Source organism: Apostichopus japonicus, chromosome 13, assembly GCF_037975245.1.
Source record: "Apostichopus japonicus isolate 1M-3 chromosome 13, ASM3797524v1, whole genome shotgun sequence".
NCBI classification, from domain to species: Eukaryota; Metazoa; Echinodermata; class Holothuroidea; order Aspidochirotida; family Stichopodidae; genus Apostichopus; species Apostichopus japonicus.
Window position 1 is genome coordinate 1,539,707 of NC_092573.1, and position 13,837 is coordinate 1,553,543.

Here is a 13,837-nt window from a genome sequence, read left to right on the forward strand (position 1 = left end):
ATAAGAGTCCGAAACGGAATTTTGCCATGCATTCTGAGGACATGAGAGCCCCTGGGACAATTAAAGTCACAAAGCCTCCTCCAGTGAAGTCTTCATTTTTCGTAAACTATATGAAAATGAGTGGAATACATTATTCTTCTTCACCCCATATTCCCGGGGCCCCTAATTGACCCCGGGTCCCGATTTATTCAAGTTTGGGCATCCATGGCAGTGGCGGCGGAACCGGGGGGGCTTGGGGGGGGGGGGGCTCAGCCCCCCCAATGAAAAAGTTGAGGGGGCAAATGCATGATAAGCCCCCCCCCCCAATATTTACCAAGGCTCCGAAACGTGCATCTGCCCATTTTTTAATGCATACTTGTCGATCTGTCCGATGCACACGTATACTATATAGGTGTAATAATTAAATATGATAATTGATTGTCTGTATCATGCCTCATCGAATATTATTGTTTTAAATAAGAGGGTAATAAGCTAAACGCTACACTCATCAACATTTGCGATTACACTACGAGTACACGCAAGGCGTGGAACATGGCTTTATGTTTAAACGCAATCAATTATTAAACGAACAAAAACACAATATTAGCATTTCACCTGTACTGTATAGGGTACATGCATTCATGACATGATGACAGTGCTAGGTCATAGAAATTTGTTGGCAACTGCACATGGTTTTGGAATTACCCATTTGTTGACATTAAGAAATGCTTTCTGTTTTTTCTTATGACATTTATTTAATTCAGGGGCGTCGGAGCCGGTACGTACGGGCAGGTCCGGCGAACGCCGGACCAATATTCACGACGCAAAAAAAAAAAGTAGGACTAAAAAATGGGGAAAAAAAATCTCGGAGGTATATGTTTCAATACTTTTCAATAATGATGACGGCAAGTAGGCTAAATGTGACTACTCTGGCATGGCAGGGGTCTTGTTTTCAAGCTCGGGAAGTGCCATTTCCTGCAATCTGGGAGGCATATTTTCAAAATTTTCTCCATTACGCTACGCGACAACCATGGTGGCGCGTAGCGTAGTTTGACCTACCAAACGTCCCCCCGATAATTATGATAGTTGGCCACACTCTGAACCGCCGTACCAATCAAAAATACCTTCCGACGCCCTTGTAATTATTGCATTTAATTGCAAGTATAGTAATTTACTACACTCAAAAACGTCTTTGCGAGTACACGTCGAGTAATAGCTACTCTCTTAAAACACCATCGAATATACAAATTACAATGTTTTTACAGATTTTTACGTGCAATCTGATAAATTGCAGGCTTGAGACCCATGTTTTAGGGCTAGGTATTCGCAGCATGAAACACTCGGGGAGTGCCGTTTCCGGCCATCTGGGGGGTTTGAAAAACCCAAAATTTTCTTGTACGCTCCGCGCCAACCGATGGTGGCGCTCCGCTTAGATAGTCTCCACATATTAGCCCCCCTAATAATTTTCCCGTTCCGCCGCGCCTGATGCATGGTTGTGATTAACAGCCCAGAATTGTATTAAAATTGGGCCGGCAAGCAGAAGATTTCATTTTTGTAGAACCCACTATAGTCTGAAACTTTTGTAATATGTCTATAAAGAGAAAAGTGGTCATTTCAAAGACTGCCTGACATGTGCTTCATTACGAGTATCAGCCTTGATATACTGTAATTGTTTAATTTGTATTTCGAAAAGTTCATTCTTGATTCCATGGAAACCAATGACATGGAGTTGGTCACTGCGCACGCGCTAAAATGTACCTAATCATTCATAGCATCAAACACATTTATGTTAGTTTCATAAGCCCAGGCGGAATTGGTAAATAATTGTCTAAAAAAAACGGTTTCTGTTTTTAACAAAGCTCATCATGACTTACGTTGCTAGCCTAGGCTATATAATGACTTACATATATAAGTAACGTTGGGCCTATAGGTTTTTGCGTATTGATTGCTCTCGCTCCCGTAGATGGGGCACTGCGTCGGGACTAAGGGCTCATTGTGTGTTACTTGTTATCTCATAGCTCCCATAGGGACGATGATATATTGTTTAGTTCAATTTATATGGATATGGTAAATCCTTTACCAGTTTGGCCATATACAGCTATGTTAGTTGCCATAGCAACAGTTGCCATGGCAACAGTTTCTATGATTATGGCTCATTTCCGGAGTAGCTACTCTCGGGAGGTCACCCATGGCGTTGGTCCATTATTGAGTGAGGGGTCAAAACGCGTCCATGTGTTTTGTGTCAGTACACCTTCTATCGGATTTTCTTCAAACTAGGGAAAGTACTACAAGGTGAACCCGTGTGTCTCGCAGACCTCCCGAACCAAAGGTCAGAGGTCAAGTTTAATGATTTTCTTTGTTGCTAGAACAGAATTTACATTGAACCTCCACATACATAATGAGAATGTGAAGTGGTATCAAAATATGTAGTTGCCATGGTTTCTGAGGTCACATGTATATATTTAGTATAAAATTGTTGGCGATGATCGAGGTACGAAGTTCCGTGGATTGCCCTCTTGTTCTTTAGTTTTTGTTTGAATTGGGAGAATCCGATCATTTTAGGACTTGCGCTGGTCAGGACGTATTTTGTGGGTGGGATAAGTATATGACGGATTACGCGGTTATTTAAGGTTGTATCATTTTGCTATTTTTAGAATTTAATTCAATTATCATTTGATTAATTTGCACGACTATTTTTGTTGTTTCTTATTTACGGTTTCGGTGATATTCTCTTACCCCAACGGTTGGTTGCTGGTACGACCCTTGCTTAATAAAATCAATCCTCTTTCATGTGCGGGCACTCCTTAAGACAGACCTACACTCTACACATCAATATTCACCGAGCTTTACTTTTGGAGTTATATCGTGTTTACAAGGTTGAAATTGAAATTGCAGTAGGTTTCGATTCCTTCCGTCGGCATCGAAATCGAAGACTTCCATGCATCCTCGATCCGATGATCGGAGGGTGCAAAACATGGAAATATATTGCACCAAGGTTACCTCACAAATTATTTTTTCTTTGGGCGAAAGGGAGGCACCGTTTCAAAGTAGGCTACACAATGTGGAACTTTACAACAATCACCCAAGATTAACCAGGGCAAGATAAACCAAAATACTCGGTTGATCTACTCTCATCTCTAGTCGCTTGAATCGAGTAAACTTCAATCATGTAAAAAATGGGGAATAGAACAGAAACTGCACCACACAAATTCAACACAGTTCTTCGTAGTATACACGATCTTAGCCATACATACTAAGTTGTAATAGAGAAATGTGGCGGATCGTCTCTTCCGGAAAGGTGTACTCCTTGTTTGACAGTTAGTAGGTTTCGTGCATAACGGCAGTAGCGTGTAGATTTATATTGTCACGGTACTATTTACAACGTGCAGCATAAATATCACACATCGCAGATAACCTAGGTTGCGGAATACATAACTCTGTACACTACAGTACATCATATCGGGCCTATTTCGGAAATTATACATACAAAATATGCCGCATAGGGATGAAGACATGGCGGATCATCTAACGAAAGAAGAAGAGACAGTGAGTATAATGTATTTTACTGGTATCATTCTGTAATCAATCACATTCAGTTTGTTTTGAAACCACTAGTATATCCTGTTTTATGACAAAGTTCCCTTCCTGAATTATCGACTGCAGACGATGTTTCTGTTATTGGGCCTAACCAAGGTCTACTCTTACGTTAGGTCTAGGCTTACATAGGTACATAACATAGGATTACGATTTTAAATTGGGGTATTGCTGTGTAATGTAAGGCAAGGCCCCTTGGTCATCGATCTTTCATGAAGTTAACACCATAGGTCTTGTACAATTTGAGAACACATCAGTACAAATCCTTTCATCCTTTCAAGTTTCATACAAATTCACACTCACAGACACTTGACTCATCACACAGTAGAGTTTGAAGGATACACTCAGCATTTAGCCCTATAGTGTTTCCTTCAGTAGGTCTAACAGTAGCCTTATATTAGCCTTGCCTCACAAGGACTTAGTTGAAACTTGAACTTGTAGGCTAGGCCTAACATATTATAGGTAGGCATAGGTCCTACTGATTAGTAAAATGAATACAGAAGCAGGAAGTAAAAGAGGCTAAACTGCAGAATACCCCGCTACTTTAAAATATTTTTATAAATAGGCTACGAGGTACGCAGTGGACAGATATTTATAGATAGCCTACGCGGTACGCAGACCTTCATAGAAAATTTATAAACTTAAATTAAAACCTTTCCTTAAAACGTAAACCCAATAGTTGATGTTTCGTTCTTTATACTGCGAAAAATAATGTTTTTTGCTCAAATCACAGTGATCGTAACTTTACTATATACGTACCACGTAGCCATCAATTATTTTTTTCAGATCAACCACGTACCACGTAGCCATTTATTAAACATATTATACTTCCATTGTGTACAATTAAAACAGTCACGACGTATCGCGTACCACATGATTTACATTAACCCTGATTTCACTACGTACCGCGTAGCCATCAATAAAAAAATTACATTTCAACCACGTACCACGTAGCCATTTATAAAACATGTCATATTCCCTTGTGTGCGATAATAACAGTCACGACGTACCACGTAGCCATCCAAAAAATTAATACGCTCTTAACTTGAAATCTATTCGGGCAACGTAGGCAAATACTTTTAAATTACCCCACCAGAAAATACTCTGTCCAAGTACCACGTAGCCAAATCAAAGACATATTAAAATAAACTACATCAGGAATCATTTCAAATCCGATATTTCTAAAACGCCCTCAATTAAAGCAAAGGACTTAAATTCCGTACAATTATAACGTGAAGAGAATTGATTAAGTCCAGCGCTATGGACTGTACTGGAACATTTCCAAAAAATGTCTAAGTACAAAATAACTCTCACGCCCTCTATATAACTTACGACTGCGTACCGCGTATCCTGTTTTCACCAAAAAGGATATCCAAAAAAATTCGGGGTATTCTGCAGGTACTCCGTAAAAGACAACAAATGTAAAGACCCAAAGCCTACTATAGATTTTGCAAAGGTTTTATTCATCAATAAATGCCCATAATTAATTATGAGTTGGAAATTCAGATTGCTAATGAATTGTGTTAATCAACAATGGTGGTATTTGGCATTGACCTAATCAGTTACAAGTCAACGAATGCTTTCTACATTTAAATTGAAGTAGACTCCATCATTTTTGTTTTTGTTGTTTTGTATAATATGTCGGCCTTAACTACAACTAACATAACAATGTATCTTAATGTTTTTTCCCATTGACAACTATATTAAAGTAGGCATAAACCCAACCATCATTATTGGTATATGTGATAGAGATGACTGTCATAAACAGCTTCCCCAAACAGCAAAGAAAGATCTTAATATTCTATGTGGGGAAATATCACATATTTTATGTTTCTTAAAACACAAGATCGAAGACTTGATCAAGTCTAAATATGATGTCATCAAGCCACATGTGCTGGAAAGGTTGTGATTTTCTTTATTTATTACAATGTTTAATTTCTGTGATGGACCTACTATGTGGGTTTGCTTTTCTAAATTTCAAGTATTGAATCTTAAATAGCATTCAGAGGATAATGTCAAATTAGTCAACATCAAACCTGTGCAGTAAAATGTAAACATTGTCACTGGAGTACATTTTAATTGGTTCTAAAGACTACTAAGCAAGATTATAAACTGGTAAAAAAAATTGTGATAACTAGCATTGCCATGGAAACACAAGCAATCAGAGATGACATTAGTGTCATCATAGTGTGGTGGGATGGAATTGGGAATTAGTTTTATCAAATGTTTTACAGCATCACATAAGTTACTTCTTACATTGTGTTTGACCACGGCACTTTGTTCATAGGTGTGAATATGCCATGTTAACAACTTTGATTGTGCAAAAAGGTTTTTTGATTCTTGCCAGGAATATTTGCAAGGGCAAAACAGGTGTCAGTGGGTATGTTCAGTGCTAACTATGTTGCGTTCACTTATATAATACACTGGCCAGACTGCTATACATACATGTACGTAACATTAAGTGGTCTGACTGGTCTGTTTTCAGATCATTATTGATCAGTAAATATTTTCCAGAACTTGCGTCTTGTTTCTTTGACCAGCTGATCAGCATATTGACCACTTGGTATGAATCAAAATGGAAACTGAGGTTAAAGATATGTTTTCTCTTTTAGCAGATTAATAAATCATCATAAGTAACAAGAAGTGTGAAAAATAATGTTTAATATCGGTGTGCCGTTACCGGTCGTTACCGTTACCAATATCGGTATGCCGCCGATATTCCAAATATCGGCCGATACAGATATCGCAGACGATTATCTGCGCATCACTAGTTGGGACAGAATTGATAGACATGGGAACATGTTATTCTTGCACTGTGAGTACCATAGACCAAGGAAAAAGTTAAGTAAGTAAAAAGATAAGAATGTTTCATTGTATCACATGATCATGCCACATGTCATTACAGTACTTCACATTTCCTCCCAATGTATGGTAAGCTAATCAACTTAGAGATTTAGACTGAGGCCTAAGCTGTAGGCCTTACACAGTGTGATATAGGTTTAAGTCTTTCATGTATGTATTCATTACCAATAAATGAGCAAATTACACTAAGCGTTGGAATGGATGGAAAGACCAGCTGTACCAATCTTTATCTTCATAATAACAACAACAGGTATAATCACATTACCAACAACAATAGGAAAAGATTTGAACATTTTGTAATGTCTAAGATGAATAGTATGTTTAGCACAGTTATGCACCCACAGTGAAGGAGGTTGGTTCTGAAACTGGAAAAAGATGAGTTAACACTGATTCTATTCATCTGTGTTTCTATTTGCTGTTTAAATATGGTGTTTCTTAGATCAAACCACGTATAGCATTTTTAACAAGAAGAAGTACATTTGACAAATTTGGTGGTATTTTGTGAATTCATGCTTGCAACAGCAGCAATGAATCATGTCATCCCAGCAATTCAGCTGAAAATATAGAAATTGTTTCTTTATAATTTAACTCAATTATGCACAGAGGAATAATATTCTATGAGAATGTTTCATTTTGTTTTAATTCTAAATACAGAGACATTGACAGGTTAGCAAACATTCCAAACATTATCAGGATAAATCAACAAGAAGATTAAAATAGTTGCAAACTTGTATAGCTTTTGAAGAACATTATGACAATGTCATTATTTGTATTCAAACAATCGTCAGGAGGACTGGAAGAAAGTTTGGTTCTTTTGTAAAGAAGTTGTGATTCTTTTGGAAAGTAAAGAGATGTTCATCATTAATTATATGTTATGTTTTGCTGAGGCCTACTTGGGGTTTGTTTCTCAAAAAAGTTCCATTCAGTGAGATGCAAACAGGCTAAAACCTTGCTGTGTAAAAGAAAAAAGATCATCACAAACAGACTAACACCTTGCTGTGTAAAAGAAAAAGATTGTCACAAACAGGCTAACACCTTGCTGTGTAAAAGGCTAAACAAGATAGTCATAACACTTTTTAAGCATTTTTTACAGATCAATAAAGACAAAAAAAAAATTTGATCGATATTTTATTCATTACTATTGTTGAAAGTACAATTCTAATTATTTTAGGGATTGGCAACTATTTTTTCTTGAAATACGCCAAGTGGCTCGCTTTCTTCACAATGCATCCGGGAACTGGCTCAATTCAAACAAAATGGCGCGACACATGAACTACATTCAAATCGTTTTTCATCTCAAAGAAAGGAATTTTTATGCTTTTCTATTGCTTTTACTGGAAAGACCATCTGTCAAAACGTAAGAATGGATGCAAAAAAAGCTAGGGTTTATTTCTCCTACAAGTGTTTTCAATAAATTTCCAAAAAAGCAATAAATAAATGTGGCAGTGTAGAACTTGCCTTGAATTAGCCCTTCTGTAAATAGATCATACTGTTAATGGTGTATAAGAAGAAAAATGTCAAGTATCATTTCTAGGAAACACTTAATTGAGTTAAACTTATAAAAGTGAACATACGTAGAAATGGCACATGATTAAGCTGTTTTTCAGCAAAAACAAAAGGGTTGAAAGGAGTTCTTTGTGGCATTATACTGTATTTCTCCATTCAGTGGGTCTATTAAGTGGATTGTGGCAGAAAAAGACCCAATGTTGTTGGCTTTGTAATATGTATGCCATCCATGAAATCCTATAGACGATATGGTTCAACCCAGCTGGCCTGTAGATATTTTTGGCTCGTGGTGAAGAGAAGTCCTAAGAACAATCGCCTTTTCCTCGAAACCAGCAAGCTGAATCTCAGGTAGACTGGTCTACAAAAGTTAAACATTCTTTCTTTTGTCCTTATTGTTGGTAGAAATGTTTTCCAGCATGAGTGATCATAACAGTTTGAACCTGTGTAGTCATGTACTGTAGTGTCGACACTCTGCTCCTATACATTGTATGATCATGCTGGTGCCTAGATGTAAGTAAAAAAACATTAAGGAACACGTTTATAATTTTCCATGGATTGTCAATTTCAATTTCTCATAGTTGGTAATTCACTTTAATTAAAACCTAAACAAATGAAGTGTTGGAAGGGAAGACAGCAATATTCTCCCTCTTCCTCCCCCTTCCCTACCCCTGTAACACAGTATAAGCTCCTATCTCTCCATCATTAAGGGGCAAGTTGGTAGAACTATTTGTGTGGGTGGGGAGGGGGGTGGGGTTGAAAGGAGCTCAGTTTGGAATGGGGAGATAGGTGGCCATGAAAGTTAATTTTAAAACTGATGGTTAGGTTTAAACTAATTAGGGTCTCGTTTTGGTTCCATAGTACTGAAAGAGACCTGTAACTAACTGCAAGTTCAAAAGAATGACAAAAATGAATTCAGTTTGATGTATAGCCAAATGCCTTTAATACAAAATAATTCACTTCTTTCTCAAATAAAAATATAAAAACCAAAACAAATCAAGATATGTATACGTACATAGTACATACAACCATATCTATTTCGTCGGCTAAATAAAGGATCTGATTAACTGTGTTTTGACTAGTCCTTGAGTCACTTCCCAATATGTTGAGCACAGTAAATGTTATAGTCCTCAAATCCCAGTTTACTTGCAAGTGGTGAGTTGGTGAGTGCATTTGTGGAGGCCTGATAAATTACAAATCATCTCAAAAAAGAGAAGAACTTACCGGCCTCTAAGTCAGGAAAACCAACGGTCAGAGATAATCTGTTTTATCAAAGGTTAACATACAGAGAAAATCTAAGGTGACAACTTGACAAGGCACTGACGAAGTATCAATATACTGTATATTGTATGGTACTGACCCTTACAGTATATCTGTTAATAACTTGCAATGGTCTTCTTAAGAAAAAATCTGTGTAGAACTCTCTAGTTTCCGAGACGGGGAAATTATTCCTCACAATCGTAGGCTACAGCATGAGTCACCAAAATTCACCAATCTTCAAAAATGTCTTCAACCAGCATTCCCCAAAAGATCAGTCATCTCAAACAGCTGTTTTAAACCAAAATCTAAATTAAATTTTCAACAGCAGATAAAGGAAAAGGGAGAAGAAAGGGGGGGGGGGGGGGGAGTAATTGCAAATTTGTCTTTTTGCAATTGTTTTCCCTTTGGCATAGTTGGCAAGAAACAGGGGAGGAGTGTATTTTCAGGTTTGTTTTCTTGTTAACTTTAGCTATCGGTGCTTGAATCTTAAAAGTGGTTATTGAAATTCTCATGACTATTTTTGACAGGAGGGATAGGATTGCTAAGTCGCTGCTGCTTTTAGAGCAATGATGCCTTTAGCTATTGATCTGATCATGTAGAAGTGGAGTGGAAAATGATGTTAGGTAGTGTTTCATATAAAGGCAAAGGGAGACACATATATATTGTGTTGAATATGATAGTATGATGCAAGGCGCTCTGCAAGGTTTTATAATTGACAAACTGTGTTTGTTTCTCTGTTTTATTTGAAGAAACCTATAAAATCAATGTTTTGGCTAGTGATTTCATGTTAAGTTGTTAGCTGCCAAGGTCAGCAAGAGAGGAGGGGAGGGGGGGAGTGCTAAATAAAGTATTACCAATTTATCTGTCGGGGGTTGGGGGGGGAGTGCTAAATAAAGTATTACCAATTTATCTGTCAGATTAGATTGATTGGAAAGTGCAATTGGAGAGGGGAAACTTGTACATATCATCATGTTGGGTAAAGATCAAAAAGTAATAAGTTTTGGGAATTTTTTTATGTACATTATAATTAGAAAACAAAATCATGAAATCGCTGTTGTAATGAGATCACTGGACATATTATAGTGTCCTCATCAGTCATTCTTGGAGGTCATTCTATGTCAATTTAAAAGCATTTGAATGGTTGATTCCAGTATACAAACTGGTAATTAAGTTGGCAATTCTTCAAATGAACAGTGTTAACATATATAAGTAAATCACATGATCACTGTAGATTGAGCAGCGTATTATAAGGTTAGTCCAAAGAAGAATAAATATTTCTTTGGACTATCCTGCAAAAGTGGATAATCAGGAAAAAATATGCAAACTATGAAACAACAATGACATGCTCGGAGGTCATAATCTGTCTGTTAAAGTATTTGATTGTTTAATTGATTGATTGATGGATGGATTGTGCCATAACCTTGAGAAGTTTGTTCTTTGGAATTGATGATTTCTAGCTTGTCTCATCACCTGTGACTAATTCAGACTTTTTTTTTCCAAGCCTGCAATATTGAAATTGCCACAAAAAATACCAAACACACAAAAGAACAGACAGAAAGGTGCAAATTCATGCTACCATATATGTAATGTTAACTTAATAAGTTGGGTTCAAATTGTTTTGGATTATTAGTAGTTTGAAAATGAAACATAATGGCCCTATTGTAGGTTACTAGTAAAGTATGGTCCACCCTGTCCTAATATAGTATTCATTTTTTTGCATTGTCATGTGCAACCTTTTCTACTTGAAATAAAAGGTGGGAAGAAAAAGAGGGGAAAAAAAATAACTTATATAAAAATATATATATTCCTCCTTATAACTTTATAAAGAACTGAACCAAAATAAGTGTGATATTTGTGTTGTTGCCTTTTTGTGATTGAGGAAGTTATTCTTTGTTCCTCCTGATCAGTGTGTGACAGAAAACATGGTTTGATTTAACCTTGCATCTAGCTACAGAATGGAGATTAATTTACTCTACTGAGATCGCATTACAAACCCAAAGTTTCACAGTGCTGTTAAGCATTACATCCGAAATGGTATCAACTTGTTTTGCTCGTCACGCAATTTTTCGAGCATTTATCTTTGAAATTATCGCTATGGATTTTTGTTTTTTCTTCCTTCTAATGAATAGGGATTTTACAAATTTTGTTGTGGAAAATGTTTCCTATACTACCAGCTAAATTATTCCTTATGAAGATGAATCAGCCAAAACAAATATATATGTATAATATTATTTTTGTAGTATCGCCAATAGCGATAACAAAGCAATTTTTGTAAGATTTCAGTTAAAACTGTACCTAATACAAATAATGATGTTCTTGATGTACTATATGTTTTAAATGGCTTAAAGATGTAGGGTTTTCTTCCCAGTAAAATCAGTTGAATTCATTTCACAGATTACTGGCACTGAAAGCCTAGATGGCACATCACAAGCAACATCATCTAATGTGAAAATTATCAAATAGCTCTGTGAATTAAGTATACTTTGAATAATTACATACATGCGTGTATACTTAACTTACAATGAGCTACAGTAGTTTGTAGATATCATCTGCTCATGCGTTATTCCTGTCTCTCATGCATTGTCTCTCATTGTCTCTCACTGTCTCTCTTGCACTGTCTCTCATGCATTGTTCCTGTCTCTCATGCATTGTGTCTCACTGTCTCTGTCTCGCTTGCACTGTCTCTCATGCATTGTTCCTGTCTGTCACCTTTCTGTACAGGTCCAGGAATAATTTAATGCTCAGATTTTTTGTAGAAGTTTTGAAGGAACTGTACTTTTGCTTCTTATAAAATAATGTGGTTTCTGTGTACAAAAACTGCTATACATCATTGCACTTGTATACAGTAGCAATTTGCCCATATTGCATAGCAGTAAGCGATGGAATACTGGATTTAAATTAACCATTCACTGTTCAGTGTTATTTCCACTGCACCCAGGACTTATCCTAAATCAAAGAGGATATCTATTTCACCTAAGTTGTTTTTCAATTTGGACACTTAAACAAGAAAATATATTTTTTAGACAATTGTGTTGCCCCAGTTAACCTGTTCACTCCTAATGACTGTGTTTTTTGAGTAAATTTAAATGTCTTTGATTGTGTGTGGTATGTCATGTGTACATAAACTGTAGAGTCATGGGAACCCAAACGTACCCTAGTTTGTCATTAGATCGCAACAATTTGAGTTTTCGTGAAACCTACTCTGCCTCGCCAATCTTTTCACAGTCGGATATCTTCTGTACTGATAGTTTTTCCTTCGTAAATTTCCAATTCTGATTGATCGGAGTTATAGTATGTGAAGTTTCGGATGATAATTACTGTACAGTACTCTCCATGTACCAGGACTTGGTAAATTTACAGTAGCATGTATTGTATTCACTAACACGGTATGTACGTGTATATACTATATACATCACTCGTACCGTTATTGATTGACCTTTTGACCCATTGCACGATACTCCAATCTGTAACTTCAAACTAAGCTTATTTGGGCATTACCAAGAATCCAGGACGTCCTTCAGCTTCCTTTCAACACACATATTAGGGAAGATAAAACCCAGTGTGATTTTTTAATTTTTTATTAAGGATTCGATATTGCACACTAGAGCTCTTGAAGAGTTGGAATTTAAAATATTGCATAGTTTGCTCATTATGCTTTGTTAGCTGTTCATATTTGTAGTTGTTATTTATGTTGGCAGTCCAACTCACATGAGGACTGTCCTGTAGCCTGTCACCCCTAGTTTGTATTACTGAGAGAGCCTGTTGTAGTGTATCTGGGATGTTTGCCAAGAATAGGAACTTATATCAGAGAAGTAAAGATAAGAAGAAGTAAAAAGATAATTTACGTCATATCATCTTTATGTCGTCACCTCACATCTTCACCTTTCTGTTCTTTCACTCACCTTTCTTTATCTTTCTAAATTACTATAGAGAATACTTTCACTATCTTTTTCATCCTAATGTAAAGTTCTCCAAAATGTTCAGGTGTTAGGTATTTAAGAATTATAACGCTCACCTATCTCATCTCAGCATATGCACTGGATTGGTCATGATAATTAAAATAGGTGATATTTAAGCATTTTCACCCCACGAACGCACTATCGCACTCATCGGCCACTTCTAAACGTACTATTCAGAAGATTGACAGCACTATTCCTCCCTGGGTTTTTCATGGGGGGGTGGGTGGGGGAGGGAGGGAGGGGGAAATGGGGCTAACATGTTACCAATATTTGTTAACAGGGTACAGTAGGTCTGAGTGCAAGCAGTATTTTGAGTAGGGTAACAGGTTAGTATCGTAAATATTGCTTTTCGAATACCCACATCAGTAACTCTTGGGATATTTCTGGTGCTTCTGGTACTAGTACTAGTGCTTCTATAGCACTGTACTGTGGGTGCTTTCACTTTACACGACCTATGTACAGTAGTCTCTTACTTCTGCTTACAAAAACAGAATAGAGAAGAATATATTTGTAATCTCAAAACTAACATCGATATGGTCAAATGCTTCTTCAGGTACAAAATCATATACAATTTCTAATCAAAGACTATGGCAAGTTGTGTGCACATCTGTACAGTAATGTGTATCTTTCAGGCCTGCAAGAGCCCAAGATTGGCCAAGCTTGCTTGTATCTGCAGTACA

The 13,837-nt window shown here is 36.8% G+C and overlaps 1 protein-coding gene across 1 annotated transcript in view; it reads left to right on the forward strand.

Annotated features, from left to right (window-relative positions):
• The first annotated feature begins 3,297 nt into the window (after positions 1–3,297).
• The window catches only part of LOC139978566 (tyrosine-protein phosphatase non-receptor type 9-like), an 87,824-nt gene continuing 77,284 nt past the window's right edge, over positions 3,298–13,837 (forward strand). Inside the window, exon 1 of the mRNA XM_071988879.1 lies at positions 3,298–3,525. Coding sequence (XP_071844980.1) covers positions 3,472–3,525 — 54 coding nt within the window. The 5' untranslated portion in view covers positions 3,298–3,471. The remainder of the gene's footprint in view (positions 3,526–13,837) is intronic.